Source organism: Trachypithecus francoisi, unplaced genomic scaffold, assembly GCF_009764315.1.
Source record: "Trachypithecus francoisi isolate TF-2019V2 unplaced genomic scaffold, Tfra_2.0 Lachesis_group6, whole genome shotgun sequence".
Taxonomy (NCBI): Eukaryota; Metazoa; Chordata; class Mammalia; order Primates; family Cercopithecidae; genus Trachypithecus; species Trachypithecus francoisi.
In genome coordinates, this window is record NW_022681471.1 from 93,829,569 (window position 1) to 93,847,580 (window position 18,012).

Here is an 18,012-nt window from a genome sequence, read left to right on the forward strand (position 1 = left end):
AACTCGTATATTTGGCACAAAGCTAGGACTATAGTAAGTACTTAAGAAACATTTGTTGGTTTGAGGTGACTTATGATTACTCAGAGTTACTTGCTTTAGGAGACAGTATATCATTATTAAATTCTATATTATTCCACTATTCATTTTCTGAAATGCAACTTTTGCTTTGTTTTATGGGGATCTGGGACTGCCTTGTGGTAATCTGATTGTATGTGTGAGCAAGTGTGTGTGTGTGTGTGTATGTGTGAGAGAGAGAGACAGAGACAGAGAGACAGAGTGGAGGCAATGGTGGAGGTAGTGACAATTGATTCCCTAAGGGGCAGAGCCAGCTATAGCTCACCATCCTAACCACTGCATCTAGCTTTCCTCTCCCAGCCCTAGAGCTGGGCTGTTATCTGCCCAGGGCAGCTGTTATGGCCCTGACTTCCCTGAGGAGGGCTGCTCAGGCCTTCCCTCATTCTTCCAGGCTGCCTTTTTCCACAAAAGGAAATGAGGTCTTTTTGACCCTATTAGACTTCTCTGCCAAGGCATCATGTTTTGCAAGAGGCTATTGCCTTGGCTATATACAGTCCTGGGCAATGTGCTAATATTAAAGAAGCAAATTCAGGATAATGGTTACCTCTGGAGAAGGGAGGCAGGGCTATGAGCTCTGAGATAAAGCTTCAGTTATCTCTGAGGTGTTTATTGTTTACACAGGGCTATGGGGCATATGAGTGTTCATTTATTATCATGAACATTATATAATCTTGAATTTGCTGCTTATTTCTATGCATGTATTATCAATAAATATTACCATATTTTTAGGGTATTTTCCAGCTTTATATATGTGTTGTGAAATTTTATGTGTACTTCAGCTACCTGTATTTTTTGCCTGACAGTTTTTGAGATTTGTCTGTGTTTCTGTTTGTTTGTTTTATGAGACAGAGTTTTGATCTTGTTGCCCAGGCTGGAGTGCAATGGCATGATTTTGGCTCACAGCAACCTCTGCCTCCCAGGTTCAAATGATTCCCCTGCCTCAGCCTCCCAAGTAGCTGGGATTACAGGTGCCCACCACCATGCTCGGGAAATTTTTTATATTTTTAGTAGAGACGGGGTTTCACCATGTTGGCCAGGCTGATCTTGAACCCCTGACCTCAGGTGATCCTCCTGCCTCAGCCTCCCAAAGAGCTGGGATTACAGGCGTAAGCCACTGCGCCCGGCCTAGATTTGTCTATATTGATATATGTAATATGAGACTTTGTATTAATATTCCAGTTTATAAAGAGATATATGTATCTTTTCTGCTATGGGTAGACACTTTAGTGGTTTCCTATTTTTCACTTTTGCAAACAGTGCTATAACAAATAGTCTGGTATGCAGTTCCTTGTGCCTAAGAGAAGATACTTGTGTGGGAGTGGACTGGCTAGGCCATAGGACATATATGCCTCTCTCTTTGTTCGTATTGCCACATCGCTCCTCAGAGTGATTGTCCTACTTTACCTTCCCACCAGCAGTGCACAAATGTTGATGTTGGCTATGTCCTTGCCAACCCTTGGTAGTTGTATCTGTGCTTTCTTCTTTGTCTCCAGATCACCAGAAAAGGTGGGAGATAAGGTTTTGCAATTAAAGGAGAATGTCAGCTCTGAAGAATTTCCTGTTACATTTACTTGAATGAGGAAAAGATTTTGTTCTCTGTTTTGGTGAAAATAATGTTTAGATTTCTGTGGAAAACAGTTACATACACTTTTTATTCTGAAGCAGAGCAGTTTTTTCTTTTCTTTTTTTTCTGTTCGCATTCTTGGCAAACAAGTAGGAAAGACAAATTAGGAAGCTAATGTTCTAAATATTTACTTGCAGTAATAGTCATTTTTTAATGTTTTATATAGCATGGAGCATTTAGGTTTATGTTTACCGCCTTTCAATGTTTTGAATTGGTTAAAATGAATTAAGAATGTGACACAACTTTATGGATAAAGATTGATCATAATTATTTGCCACTTTATTTGCATTTTTGTGAGGGAAAAATCATGGTGAGAAAATGTGTTGACATTTTACAAACAGATTAGAAAAGTCATAAAGAGTAATTTTGGCTATTTTATGTTGTTTCTTATGTTCACAGGTGGGAAAGGAGAAGTTTCACAAATCCCAGCATTGGGGCTTTTGCAACAATGTTATGATGTTAGTGAGTGATGAAAAGCCTGGAATAGGTGGAGAACCACTTCTGGGACAAAAGATAAAGCCGAAATGTAGCATATATCCTAAAGGAGATGGAAGTGATGTACCATCATGGGTAGCCTTTGATAAACAGGTAAGTCACATGACATTGGGAGGAATGCAATCTTAGAATTTTACAGATGCTAAATAGCTTTGAGAAAGTAGGAGTCTTCAGTGTAAATGTTAAGGCTAGTTCTTTTTCTTTTAGCTTTTTCTACTTATTATTGCCTTTATTTTTAGTGTTTTATTTTTAGTGTTTCTCCCCTTGTCTTTATTTGTTTAAATTGAGAAACATAATTGTATATATTTATGGTGTACAACATGATGTTTTGAAATATGTATACACTATGGAATGGCTAAATTGAGCTAATTAACATATGCATTACCTCATGTGCTTCTCTTTGTGATGAAAACACCATCTATTGTCTTACAATTTTCAAGTGTACAATACATTGTTATTAACTATAGTCATTGTGTTATACAATAGATCTCTTAAACGTATTCCTTCTAAGTGAAATTTTGCTTCTTTTGACTAAGGTTAGTTCTCCTGAAAAGATAAATTCAAAGTATCCTAAACAAAGAAAAATTATTCTTGCTCTGCTCTTTTTTGTCAGGCACATTGGTTGCAGGATGCCAAATGTTTATCTTTCTTGGCTAATGCTTATTAACCTTTCTCTCATCTTCACTGAACAGGATAATCTGTCCTATAGACACTAAGAGTCTGGTCAGATTGTCACTTTTGGTTTTGAGTTGCCATTGACTAAAAATTGTGTTTGAGTCTGAATGTGGCTTTAAATAGGAATAGAAAAATGCCTTCTCTTCTTTTCTCCATACTAACTAGTAATAAACCATAGTAATGATTCTCCATCCCTAAGGGCTAAAATGTGATATGGCAAGAAGAGTAGTGAAAGGAAGCGATGCCATTATTAGACAAGAGTTGGAATTTTTTAATGTATATGTCTATACACATACACACACACATACGTATGGACATATTGGCAGTTAGAAAAGGGAATGTATTTGAATATTTTTTAAAAAGGCGAAGATCAAAGGAAAGAAAAGGCAACCAGCTATATGGATATGCTGTGTTTATCAGACAGCCCTGTATCACAGCCCAATGTTCTGTTCTCCAGAAAGAACTAGTTATTAGATTATTTTAGATCCTGTAAGTGAAAGATAGTTCAGGACTAGATAAAGAATTGAAACCATAGCATGCTAAGTTTACCAGGTGGTTTTTAGCAGCTTTCAACACGGATTGATTGGCAGTACTTTGATTCTAATTAAAATGTCCTCAAATTTGGTAGAATTGACACATCCCCATGTCATCTGTGATAGGGTAGATCAATTAGAGTGCACATTTTTTTTTGAAGCCAACCGTGATCTAACAGACCACAGGGAGGCTTCTTTCCTGGGAAACCATCTCTCCTTTCAACATGGGCCAATATTCTTTTCTTTTCTTGGATTATTTTCAGTACCTGGCTCAGTGCTGGACCCAGAGCCCAAAAATAATTCTGGACTGACTGACTTGGGTGGATTATGCATAGTTTTCTGTTACTCTCAATCTTATAGGATGTTTACTTTGCATGGGCCAAAGAAAAGATTCTATTTTTACCTCATGTAAAAAAGAGGGTATTGACAATATTTTTAAACTAATCCACTACTGAATAAGTAACATAGGCCACAATGTATTAATATTAAACTATTCTCTTGCATTTCAAGTCAAAAAGTAATTTCATGTTTTTTTCAATATTTAATATATGCGTTTCAAGCCTATTTTGCAGGCCTTTAATTACTTATAAAGTTATGTAGAATATTTGTGAATCTGGAATAATTTTAGCTTCAGACTACTTGAGAAAATGAAGAGCTTGCTCATTTCAGGTCTAACTAAATGCAACATAATTCCTTCAGTTATTTTGTTGGTCAACTTCTATTAAATATTCATTGAGCTTTAAATGAGACACTAAGACTGAAATATTTACGTGCTCTGATGAGACTGTGAACTACAGACTAGATCCTGGTTAATACCCCAAGCAAATTATAAAGCGCTTTCTACAATAGCGGTTCAACAAAAACAAGTCAACACCTGTTAATCATTTTTCTTAAAAATGAGACATTTTCGGTGCACCCCGTCCCAACCGCCCGGTCCAGTCCCCTCACTCCCCGCGCTGCACCGCCACCGTGCTCTCCGTCCGCGTCCCGCTCGCGCACATCACGGACCGGCAGCAGCTGCAGCTCTCACGGCTGAAGGGGCTCAGCCTGGGCTACAAGGAGAACACGCCGCCGGCCCTGAGCGGGACCCGCGTCCTGGCCAGCAAGACCGCGAGGAGGATCTTCCAGGAGCCCGCGGAGCAGAAAACTAAAGCAGCCGTCCCCGGCGTGGAGGATGAGCCGCTGCTGAGCGAAAACCCCTGGCGCTTTGTCATCTTCCCCATCGAGTACCATGATATCTGGCAGATGTATAAGAAGGCGGAAGTTTCCTTCTGGACCGCCGAGGAGGTGGACCTGTCCAAGGACATTTGGCACTGGGAATCCCTGAAGCCCAAGGAGAGAGATTTTATATCCCATGTTCTGGTTTTCTTTGCAGCAAGTGATGGCATAGTAAATGAAAACTTGGTGGAGCGATTTAGCTAAGAAGTTCAGATGACAGAAGCCCGCTGTTTCTGTGGCTTCCAAATTGCCATAGAAAACATACATTCTGAAATGTATAGTTTCCTTATTGACACTTACATAAAAGATCCCAAAGAAAGGGAATTTCTCCTCAATGCCATTGAAATGATGCCTTGTGTCAAGAAGAAGGCACATTGGGCCTTGCACTGGATTGGGGACAAAGAAGCTACCTATGGTGAAGTGTTGTAGTCTTTGCTGCAGCGGAAGGCATCTTTTCTGGTTATTTTGCATCGATATTCTGGCTCAAGAAACGAGGACTGATGCCTGGCCTCACATTTTCCAATGAACTTATTAGCAGAGATGAGGGTTTACACTGTGATTTTGCTTGCCTGATGTTCAAACACCTGGTACCCAAACCACTGGAGGAGAGAGTAAGAGAAAAATTATCAATGCTGTTCGGATAGAACAGGAATTCCTCACTGAGGCCTTGCCTGTGAAGCCTATTGGGATGAATTGCACTCTAATGAAGCAATACATTGAGTTTGTGGCAGACAGACATGCTGGAACTGGGTTTTAGCAAGGTTTTCAGAGTAGAGAACCCATTTGACTTTATGGAGAATATTTCACTGAAAGACGAACTTCTTTGAGAAGAGAGTAAGGGAGTATCAGAGGATGGGAGTGGTGTCAAGTCCAACAGAGAATTCTTTTACCTTGGATGCTGACTTCTAAATGAACTGAAGATATGCCCTTATTTTGCTGATTTTTTTTCCCATCTCATAAAAAAATCAGCTGAAGTGTTATCAACTAGCCACACCATGAATTGTCCATCATGTTCATTAACAGCATCTTTAAAACTGTGTAGCTACCTCACAAACAGTCCTGTTTATTTATAATGCTGGTAGTATCACCTTTTGCCAGCAGGCCTGGCTGGCTGTGACTTACAATAGCAGTGACAATGGCAGTCTTGGCTTTAAAGTGAGGGGTGACCCTCTAGTGAACTTGGCACAGCAGGATTAAACAATCATTTAACCAGCACAGGCAGTTGAAAGATGCAGCCTCACTGCTTCAACACAGATTTTAATGTTTACTTAAACATAAAACTGGCACTTTACAAACAAATAAACATTGTTTGTACTCGCAAGGTGATAATAGCTTGATTTATTTGGTTTGGACACCAAATACAAAGCATTCTCCTGACCACTAATGGGAGCCAATTCGCAATTCACTAAGTGACTAAAGTAAGTTAAACTTGTGTAGACTAAGCATGTAATTTCTAAGTTTCATTTTAGTGAATTAAAATACTTGTTAACCAACTTTAAAGTCAGTCCTGTGTATAGATAGATATTAGTCTATTGGTGCCAGATAGAAGACAGGTTGTATTTTTATCCTGTGGCTTGGGTAGTGTCCTGGGATTCTCTGCCCCATCTGAGTAAAGTGCTGTGGGATAAAGGAATCTCTCAGGGCAAGGAGCTTCTTAAGTTAAATCACTAGAAATTTAGGCATGATCTGGGCCTTCATGTGTGTGAGAAGCCATTTCATTTTATTTCTTGCTGTATTTTCCCCAACTTCTAGTTGATAAGAAAAAAATCTTGAAGAGTTTTCATATGTGGCAGCTAAGGCAGTATTGTCAAATTTCAAGTCATCCTTAAACAAAATGACCCACCTAAGATCTTGCTCCTGTTAAGTGGTGAAATCAACTAGAGGTGGTTCCTGCAAGTTCTTGTTTATTCTGGTTTTGTTTGTGTGTAAGTAGGTTGTGTGAGTTAATTAATTTATATTTACTATGTCTTTTAAATCAGAAATTTTTTATTATGTATGTCCTTTTAGATTTTGCCTGTAGTTCATACTTTAAAATAATCACCAGTGTCTTATTATAGCATTGTCTAAATCTCAGTATTATCTAGGGGAATCTTAAACTTCAGTAGGAAACTGTGAGTTATTAATAGTTTCCATTCAAATAGTAAGTTCAGAAGGAAACAGAATTTTTTTTAAATTTTTTTATTATACTTTAGTTCTAGGGTACATGTGCATAACGTGCAGGTTTGTTACATATGTATACTTGTGCCATGTTGGTGTGCTGCCACCATCAACTCGTCAGCACCCATCAATTCATCATTTATATCAGGTATAACTCCCCAATGCAATCCCTCCCCCCTCCCCCCTCCCCATGATAGGCCCCAGTGTGTGATGTTCCCCTTCCCGAGTCCAAGTGATCTCATTGTTCAGTTCCCACCTATGAGTGAGAACATGCGGTGTTTGGTTTTCTCTTCTTGTGATAGTTTGCTAAGAATGATGGTTTCCAGCTGCATCCATGTCCCTACAAAGGACGTAAACTCATCCTTTTTTATGGCTGCATAGTATTCCATGGTATATATGTGCCACATTTTCTTAATCCAGTCTGTCACAGATGGACATTTGGGTTTATTCCAAGTCTTTGCTATTGTGAATAGTGCGCAATAAACATACGTGTGCATGTGTCTTTGTAGTAGAATAATTTATAATCCTTTGGGTATATACCCAGTAGTGGGATGGCTGGGTCATAAGGTACATCTAGTTCTAGATCCTTGAGGAATCGCCATACTGTTTTCCATAATGGTTGAACTAGTTTACAATCCCACCAACAGTGTAAAAGTGTTCCTATTTCTCCACATCCTCTCCAACACCTGTTGTTTCCTGACTTTTAATGATTGCCATTCTAACTGGTGTGAGATGGTATCTCATTGTGGTTTTGATTTGCATTTCTCTGATGGCGAGTGATGATGAACATTTTTCATGTGTCTGTTGGCTGTATGAATGTCTTCTTTTGAGAAATGTCTGTTCATATCCTTGCCCACTTTTTGATGGGGTTGTTTGTTTTTTCTTATAAATTTGTTTGAGTTCTTTGTAGATTCTGGATATTAGCCCTTTGTCAGATGAGTAGATTGCAAAAATTTTCTCCCATTCTGTAGGTTGCCTGTTCACTCTGATGTAGTTTCTTTTGCTGTGCAGAAGCTCTTTAGTTTAATCATATCCCATTTGTCAATTTTGGCTTTTGCTGCCGTTGCTTTTGGTGTTTTAGACATGAAGTCCTTGCCCATGCCTATGTCCTGAATGGTACTACCTAGATTTTCTTCTAGGGTTTTTATGGTATTAGGTCTAACATTTAAGTCTTTAATCCATCTTGAATTAATCTTCGTATAAGGAGTAAGAAAGGATCCAGTTTCAGCTTCAGTGTCTTATTCTAGCATTGTCTAAATCTGAGTATTATCTGGGGAATCTTAAACTTCAGTAGGAAACCATGAGTTATTAATATAGTTTCCATTCAAATAGTAAGTTCAGAAGGAAACAGAATTTTTTTTTTTTTTTTTTTTTTTTTTAGACAGAGTCTTGCTCTGTCGCCCAGGCTGGAGTGCAGTGGCACGATTTTGGCTCACTGCAACCTCCACCTCCTGGGTTCAAGCAATCTCCTGTCTCAGCCGCCCGAGTAACTGGGACTGCAGATATGTGCCACCACACCCGAATAATTTTTGTATTTTAATAGAGACAGAGTTTCACCATATTGGTCAGGCTGGTCTTGAACTCCTGACCTCAGGTGATCCCCCACTTCGGCCTCCCAAAGTGCTGGGATTACAGGCGTGATAAACAAATATTCTTTATAGGGCTACTTTGAATTAATCTGCCTTTATGTTTGGGAGAAGAAGGCTGAGACATTGCATGAAAGATGATGAGAAATGAATGTTGATCTTTTGGCTCTATTTGTTAATTGTATTCACTATTTGAATATTGTCCTGTTCTATTGTTAAGTTTTCTTCATCATTTATGGTATAGTCAATTTTTAAATCTCTGTAATATGATACATTTTCCCATCTTTTAAGTTATTGCTACCTAAAGTTAATCCAGATCATATGGTCCTTATACTTGTACAACATTAAAATGGAGAAAGGCAAAAAAAAAAAAAGAGAGATTTTCAATTTGTTGCCAGTTTTTCCAGTAGCTTTTAATCCTAGCAATATATCTAGCATTACGCTCTCAAATAATACAAAGTAAAAATAAAGGCGGTTCTTTGGAAAGTGTATTAAAATTAATATTTGTAGTAGATGCTCTTTGTGCCCACCCAGATCCATGCTAGGGTGGTGCTACCCCACCCCCAGCTGTGACAAATGCTTTGACAAACAGCTCACACCTGTAACCCTCTCTGGAGACTTGCTCTTGGCTGATGGGAGTTGCATCTCTCAGAGACACCTGGGAGGTTACACTGGCCCCTTTCCACCAAGAGGGGGCAGCTAATAACTGATTTATCAAGGGTAAAAAAGGTCAGCTTCCTTGCCTGAAGGAGGGATAATTCTTTGCTATGATTCAGGCTCCATAGCCCCTCGTGCATCAGGCCAAGGCTACACTTGACCTGAGAATGCATCCTTGCTTGCGCGGCTCATTTCCCTTTCCTTTGCTGCTTCCCTCGCACTCTTACAGGTTTCTCCCAAGAGTCTGCCCTTAATAAATCACATGCACTAAAATCCCTGTTTTCAGGCTCTGCCTCTATGGAACCCAACTTAAGACAACATTCCAGGTTTTAATCCGTAATTCTGAAAGCAACGACCAAAATGCCTTGCTCAAGTAGACTATCACATTACAAGCAGAGAAAATGCCATTTGCAATCACCAAAAGGAGCCAGTATTTGTTATCCCGCATGGCCCCTGTGGCAGACACTTCTAGCTGTTTATCCTTTGTGCATTCTACCCTTCCTTCTTATGGGCAGAACAGTTTTATGCAGGCTGGAATTGTGCCCACTTAAACGTGTTACCTCCTAGGCTCCTTGCAGCTAGGGCTGGCTGCATGACTCACTTTTGGCCAATGATATATGCATTAAGGTTTATTGGGTGGGGCTCCTGGGAAAGTTACTATTTTTCTAATGAAAACAGGCTCAAGCGGGTATGATTTCCTTGCCTTTTGCCCTCCTTTTGTTTTTCCGTCTGGAACTAGTGTTACCGAATCAAACTGGTCCATTTACCTTCATGCAAGGGAAAGCCAAACGTCAAAACACTAGGTTTTTTCAGCAAGAAAGGTTTATTGAGTTGATTGGCAAGGAGACAGGAGGAAACACTCAAACCTGTCTCCTGGAGCTGGGGGCTGGGTCAGGTTTATAAGCATAGTGTAATGAGGTGTGATCTGATTGCATCTTGCAATGAGGTGATGCTGGGAGGCATAATCTAACTGGATCCTGCTATGGGGTGACACCAGAGCGTGATCTCTTTGGTTCCTGGATCCTGCCATATGGGGTCCATTTCTTCATTCAGTCCCTGTTCCTTGGTCCAAGCACTTAGATTTCACCTGTGCACACTTGGTTCAACTGGTCATGCTCGGGTTGTATGACCTTCGACCCTGGGGTCCACGGCAACTGAAAAACAACTCACGATTTTGTTATATAAAAGTTGAACTAGATTAGTCTGGTGTGGTTACACTAGGACATAATTCCTAGGGCACAGCAGCTATCTTGTGAGCATGACAGACATAAAGGAAACCTAGCTCCTTGTTGGCATCATGGAGCCACTGTTTAAGGCCGAGGCTGCCTCTCTTCGGACTTGTAGTTATATGAGAAAAATCAAGCATATTTCAGAGATTCTCAACCTAGCAAGGTATTTGGAAATATGTGGAGGTGTTTTGGGTTGTCACAATGATCAGGAGCAGGGCCGAACGAGGGTAAGGCAAGTGAGGCACTTGCCTTCAGTGCAATATTTAAGGGGTACCCCCAAACTCAGCAATTAAGCTAGGTAATATTTTATTATTATCTAGTTATTATTAAGCTAGTATAATGTTTTAAAAAAATCAAATTAATGCCAGAAATTCATGATGAACAAAATGTCAACATTTTAAATAAAGACAAGATCAGTAACTGTGCCATGGAAGTTATATTGGAGCCTGAGGCAAAAGGAAAAATCAGTAACACTGATCCAATCTTTATTAAAAATTTGGCATTTTGATATTTTGTTCCTCCTGGATATTTTACATTCATTTTGTTTTATTTTATTTATTTATTTATTTTTGAGGTGGCCTCTCACTCTGTTGCCCAGGCTGGTGTGCAGTGGCACAATCTTGGTTCACTGCAACCTCCGCCTCCCAGGTTCAAGTGATTCTCCTGTCTCAGCCTCCCAAGTAGCTGGGACTTCAGGCGCCCACCACCACACCCAGCTAATTTTTGTATTTTTAGTAGAGACGGAGTTTCGCTATGTTGGCCAGGCTGATCTTGAACTCCTGACCTCAGGTAATCCACCCCCCCAACACCCCCAGCCTCCCAAAGTGCTGGGATTACATTAATTTTCCTGGCTTGCATTAATTTTGATGTTTTAAATCGCCTCACCCTAGGGCCAGCCCTGACTGGGAGGTGCTGCTACCATTGAGTATCCAGGGACCAAGTGTATATTTTATATCCTGCAGTGTGGGGAAGGCAACCCTACATTGGGGAAGAATTGTTCTACCTCAAATGCCAATACTGTTTCCATTGAGAAACACAGTGTGTGTACTACTTGCTTAAAACCCCTAGCATTGGGAGAATTTCTAAAAGCAGGCAAAAGAATTTTGCTTAATACTGCATCCACCCTTCAAAGACTTAGTTATTTCATTGAATTCATTTAAATAAAAGCAGACTGTGGTGGGACCAAGACAAAAACAAGACTACTCCATAATCATAACTGTCTGAACACAGAACACGAACACCGTCCAAGTCACAAAATGTATCACTCACACCAGTTATTTCCAGTCATCATCCCAGTACCTCCATGAGTAAGAAGCAAATGTAGATGGTTGTCCTCACCATATAAATGAAGAATCATTCTCAAGAGAAATGGAGCAGGAACCAGAGTCTGAGACTGGGTGTTGGTGGCACTGATTCTGGTTCTGGTCCCGCCATTAACTATATGTGTGATTGTGCCTTAGTCACTACCTCTCTGAGCCTCAGTTTCCTTAACTATAATGCAGGACTTGGCTAGCTGATCTGTAAGGCCCTTTTACCTCTGGCAATTTATGTCTAAGACTTGACTAAAGTCAAATTCAGCTTATTTATCCTAGAACTGAGCCCAGACCCTGGATCTCATGGTCTAGGACTCTCTAATTACATCAGGCACCCACTACTTCATTATTAATTGAAATTTGGAATTTAGCAGTTTGTGCTACACTGTGGTGGCTGTATAAGATCTATAGTTAGCTGCTTTTATAAAATGTTGGAATATTTAGAACTATACAAATGACTGAATGTTTTTATATGACTTTCGTCTGGATGTTAAGCCCCATTTACATAGACTACAATTTTGCTCTCATTTTTCATTTGTCAACAGCTCCTAGTTAGCCTAATTTGTTTGCTATTTCACAAATGACTCAATTATAGTAAGTGGCAAGATAAAAGTTGATCTTATGGGATATGCATACATTTAAAAATATTATTTCTTTTTTTCATCTATTGTAAACATAATGATTATAATCAAAACTACTGGCCGCACAATTGGAATTTTAATCACTTACATTAATTGACATCAAGTTTGTAATGAGCTGATTATTTATGTAACCCTGTGTGACTCTATGATTTGAACAATATAAAAATAGATTTTTAAAATATAATTTGGTCCCTTGGGTCATCTTGATTTTTTTTTTTTTTGGATTAAATAAGTTAGTTTATTATTCATTTGCAGCAAGGGAAAAAACACACCCTAAGCAACTGTGGGACGTCTAATGAAGCAGGTGTTAGAAAAGGCTTATTATAGGATTTGGGCTTGTGTTAAGTAATTGTGGGGAGTGATTAAGGAAGTAGGGGTACTTCTACGACTGGGTATCTTAATAAATCTCATTATAGAGAGAACAGACTAGAGTGAGTCTATACCTATAATTGGGAGAGAAGCAGCTGTCACTTCTGTGAGCCAGGAGAGGGGGGTGCTTGACATTTTGTGGCTGGACAAGGTTCATTTTCTGTCTGTGTTTAGATGTGACTATGGAGTGGTCTTGGTTTTGTCTTGATCCATCACGGTCACAGAGTGGCCTTGTCTGATGTTGGTGGTCTCTGAAATTATTCTTGTTCAGCAGGAGAACACCAAGGCCTAGCTGTGGGTGCCAGGCCAGCTTGTAGCAGCACCAAGACCAGCTGATAGTATAGGCCAGCTCCTGGATGTCGGGGGCTACTTTTCTCTTTCTTACCCAGTACTAGCTAGAATTTTTAATTTTCCTGCAGGGAGATTAAAGAATGATCAAGTACATTACAATTTCACTTGGTTAACAAAGAATAATACGTAAATACAGATTCTTGAAGTTTTGCCTAAAGCCAGTTAGGAATGTTATAAAATATAATCAGTATATATAAAAATAAAATATAATTAAGCTTTTAAAAAAACTGGAAAATGCATTTAAACCTTTAAACCATACCTGAAATTTCAAATGGAAATCTTTCCATAGGTTTATATAATTTTTAGATTATCTGACTCCTGCTATTACCATGTCATAAAAGATACCAACATGTATAATTATAAGACAATGTAATTGTAATACATTGCCATTTTAATCCCATGTTTTACATCACAATTACACAGATCTTCAGCTATTCAGTTTTAGAGAAGAAATAAAAAATCTTGCCTGAAATCAACCATGTCATGCCCCAAATTCTCAACTATGCATTCTGCATTTGTCACTAAGAATAAAACACTTAGTCTTTAAATTTATATTAAAATATATATATTATATTAAATTTATATTAAATGGATAAAGTTTCCAAATTCATTGTATTATGTGGGTTTCTTTAATCTTCTTTTGAAACTCAAAAGGCACTTAATAAAAATCCCCAAGTCTGGAATAAATGTTTTTGGAATAAAAAGAATGAGAATCATAAATGAGCTTTTTACTAAAGAAGACAGTTCTTCCTCCCCGCTTTTCTAAAACCTAGAATGTAGCTATTTGACAACATTTTAAGGCCCTTCCCTCAGGCGAGAACATTTTATCAGTAACTAGGCCTGTGGCTTATTCTGATTAGTCCAAAATTAAAATTGTCTTTTTGAACTTAAACTTTTGTAGATACCACTACATCCCCACTAGAATGGCTATAACTTTAAGACTCTTACCACTCACTAAGTGTTGGTGAGCATGTGGAGAAACTAGAACCTTCATACATTCCTGCTAGGAATGTAAAATGGTGCTGCCATTTTGAAAGACAGTTTGACAGTTTCTTAAACATATACTTGCTGCATGACCCAGTAATTCTACTCCTACGTATCCATCTAAAAGAAATTAAAACATATTCACACAAAATCTTGTGTGTGAATGTTTATAGCATCATTATTCATAGTAGCCCCAAAACAGGGAACAACCCAAATGTCCCTTAAGTAATAATGGATAAACAAAATATGGTATATCCACATAATGAAAACTATTCAGCAACAAAGAAACCTAATGATATATGTTACAACATGGGCGAACCTCAAAAACATTACACTAAGTAAAAGAAACCAGATACAGAAGACTTCCTATTATATGATTCCATATATATAAAATCCTAGAAAAGGCAAATACATAGGAGAAAGCAGATCAGCAGTTGACTGGGGCTGATGGTGGGAGAGGGGACTTTTGTCGGGGGGTGATAGAAACGTTCTAAATTGGATTGTGGTGATGATTACACAGCTCTGTAAATTTACAAAAAACCGTTGAACTATATGCTTAAAAGTAGTAAATTTTATGGTGTATAAATTACAGCTTAAAATATTAGTTTGTTTGGGTTGCCATTGTAACTGCCCAACTGGTTCACCATGCCTGCTGCCTAGACAGAGCCGATTTATCAAGATAGGGGAATTGCAATAGAGAAAGAGTTATTCACATAGAGCTGGCTGTTCGGGAGACCAGAATTTTAATATTACTCAAATCAGTCTCCCACAAAACACAGGAATCGAGATTTTTAAGTATAATTTGGTCAGGGTGGAGCAGGGAGGGGGTGGGTTGGAAAGTGGGGAGTGCTGATTGGTCAGATTGGAAATCATAGGGAGTTGAAGCTGTCCTCTTGCACTGAGTTGTTCCTGGGTGGGGGCCACAAGACCAGATGAGCCAGTTTATCAGTCTGGGTGGTGCCAACTGATCCATCGAAAACAGGGTCTGCAAAGTGTCTCAAGCACTGATGTTAGTTTTTTTTTTTTTTTTTGACAGAGTCTCACTCTATCGCCCATGCTGGAGGGCAGTGGCGCGATCTCGGCTCACTGCAATCTCCAACTCCCAGGTTCAAGCGATTCTCCTGCCTCAACCTCCCAAGTAGCTGGGACTACAGGCATGTGCCACCACACCGGCTAATTTTGTGTATTTTCAGTATAGACGGGGTTTCACTGTGTTGGCCAGGATGGTCTCCATCTCCTGATCTTGTGATCCGCTTGCCTCGGCCTCCCAAAGTGCTGGGATTGTAGGTGTGAGCCACCGCACCTGGTGATGTTAGGTTTTATAATAATGATCTTATTTATCCCCAGGAGCAATTTGGGGAGGTTTAGAATCTTGCCACCTCCAGCTATGTGACTCGTAAGCCATAATTTATAATCTTGTGGCTAATTGTTAGTTCTGCAAAGGCAGTCTAGTCCCTAGGCAGGAAAGGAGTTGTTTTGGGAAAGGGCTAGTATGTCTTTGTTTCAAAGCTAAACTATACACTAAGTTTCTCCTGAACTTAGTTCAACCTATACCTCAGATTGAACAAGGACAGCTTGGAGGTTAGAAGCAAGATGGAGTTGGTTAGGTCAGAGCTCTTTCACTGTAATAATTTTCTCAATTATGATTTTTGTAAAGGCGGTTTCACCATAACAAAATACTACAGACTGGATGGCTTAAACAGAAATTTGTTTTCTCACAGTTCTGGAGGCTGGAAGTCCAAGGTCAAGGTGCTGGTAGGGTTGGTTTCTCCTGAGACCTCTCTCTCCTGTCTTACAGATGACTACCGTCTTGCTGCCTCATCCTCTGTGCACACTAATTATAGTTATTTTGAACATAAAATCCTTGTCATTTGTAAGATTTTAGTTCACAAATTAGGAAGAAACTGATAGTTACTATTTGACTTGTTGACTTAAATTTTAGGCTGATTTATATTTTGTTCTGAATTTTTAATCTATAGAAGTCATGGTTATTTATGTATTTTCTCCCTCTGAATTCAAACCAGCTGCAAGCTTATTTGAAATATTAAAAAAAAAATTCTTTACCTTCCTTGATTTTGCATTTGCAGGACTCTGCCCTACGGTAAACTCACTTTTTGTAACACTGATGGTGGGTGATAGCACAAATGCCATAGAGCGTATAATCTAGCTGTATTCTTAATACAATTTTTTTGGAGTAATTTTGGACTCACAAAAAATCACAAAAATGGTACAGAGAGTTCCTGAATACCCTTTTCACAGCTTTCCCCGATGATAACGTCTTATATAACCATAATGCCTTATCAAAACCAGGATTTTACCTTCTGCAGCATGGTAAAACAAGAACAAAAATGCAGGAAATCAGCATTGGCATTGTGAACCCCAAAGTATCTGAGATGGGTCTCAATCAATTTAGAAAGTTTTTTTGCCAAGGTTAAGGATGTGCCTGTGACACAGCCTGAGGAGGTCCTGATGACATGTGCCCAAGGTGGTTGGGGTACAGCTTGCTTTCATACATTTTAGTGAGACATAATACATCAATCAATATATGTAAGATATGCATTGGTTTGATCTGGAAAGGCAGGTCAACACAAAGCTGGGGAGAGGCTTCCAAGTCATAGGCAGATCGAAAGATTTTCTGATTTGCAATTGGTTGAAGGAGCTATTATCAATATAAAGGAATGTCTGATTTATGATAAGGGCTTGTGGAGACCAAGGTTTTATCATGCAGATGAAGCCTCCAGGAAGCAGGCTTCAGACAGAATAGACTGTAAATGTTTCTTATCAGACTTAAGGTCTGCGTTGATGATAATGCTGGTCAAATTTTCCTGAATTCCAAAAGGGATGTGGGTATAATAAGGAATGTCTGGCTCCCCCTTCCCAACATGGCCTGAAACTAGTTTTTCAGGCTAACTTTGGAATGTCCTTGGCCTAGAGGAGGGATCTGTTCAGATGGCTGGGGGGCTTAGAATTTTATTTTTGGTTTACAGTATAATACTATTAACTAAACTGCAAACCTTATTTGGATTTCACCAGTTTTTACATGCACTAACTTTTCCCCCCTTAGTTTAATAGTTCTATGGCATCTTATCCCATATATAGATTCATGTAACCACCATCATGTTCAGGATACAGAATAACTGTATTCTTTAGGATTTTGCTGTTTGAGTCCTCATTTATTGAGGTAAACTTCATTTTAATTCTTAAAATCAACTTTATTGAGGTATAATTTATATGTAATAAATGTTTTTTTTTTTTTTTTTTTTTTGAGACAGAGTCTCGCTCTGTTGCCCAGGCTGGAGTGCAATGGCATGGTCTCTGCTCACTGCAACCTCTGCCTCCTGGGTTCCTGTGATTCTCCTGCCTCAACCTCCCAAGTAGTTGAGATTACAGGTGCCCACCAGCACTCCTGGCTAATTTTTGTATTTTTAGTAGAGACGGGGTTTCACCATGTTGGCCAGGCTGGTCTTGAACTGCTGACCTCGTGATCCGCCCACCTCAGCCTCCCAAAGCTCTGGGATTACAGGCATGATCCACCATGTCTGGCCAAAATGAGCCTATTTTAAGTATACAATTCCATTAGTTGTGACAAATGTATGCATCTGTGTAACCACCACCCCAGACACCATCTAGAATGTCTCTGTTGCCTCAGGAGGTTCCCTTATTCCCCCATTTTGTTTAGCCCTTTCCCACTGTTCTGACTTCTATCACCATAGCTTAGTCTTTCATGTTCTTGGATTTCAGATAAACGGAATCTTATGGTGCGTCTGCCCTGAAGTCTAGCTTACTGTTTGAGATTTAAGATTTGAGGCATGGCCGGGCGCGGTGGCTCAAGCCTGTAATCCCAGCACTTTGGGAGGCCGAGACGGGCGGATCACGAGGTCAGGAGATCGAGACATCCTGGCTAACACGGTGAAACCCCGTCTCTACTAAAAAAAATACAAAAAATTAGCCGGCGAGATGGCGGGCGCCTGTAGTCCCAGCTACTTGGGAGGCTGAGGCGAGAGAATGGCGTAAACCCGGGAGGCGGAGCTTGCAGTGAGCTGAGATCCGGCCACTGCACTCCAGCCTGGGTGACAGAGCGAGACTCCGTCTCAACAAAAAAAAA

The 18,012-nt window shown here is 39.5% G+C and overlaps 1 protein-coding gene and 1 pseudogene across 1 annotated transcript in view; both read left to right on the forward strand.

Annotated features, from left to right (window-relative positions):
- EFHC2 (EF-hand domain containing 2) overlaps positions 1-18,012 on the forward strand; it is a 209,759-nt gene that overhangs the window by 29,276 nt on the left and 162,471 nt on the right. Inside the window, 1 exon segment of the mRNA XM_033201359.1 lies at positions 2,099-2,287. Coding sequence (XP_033057250.1) covers positions 2,099-2,287 — 189 coding nt within the window.
- Positions 2,334-5,642, forward strand: LOC117078409 (annotated as a pseudogene).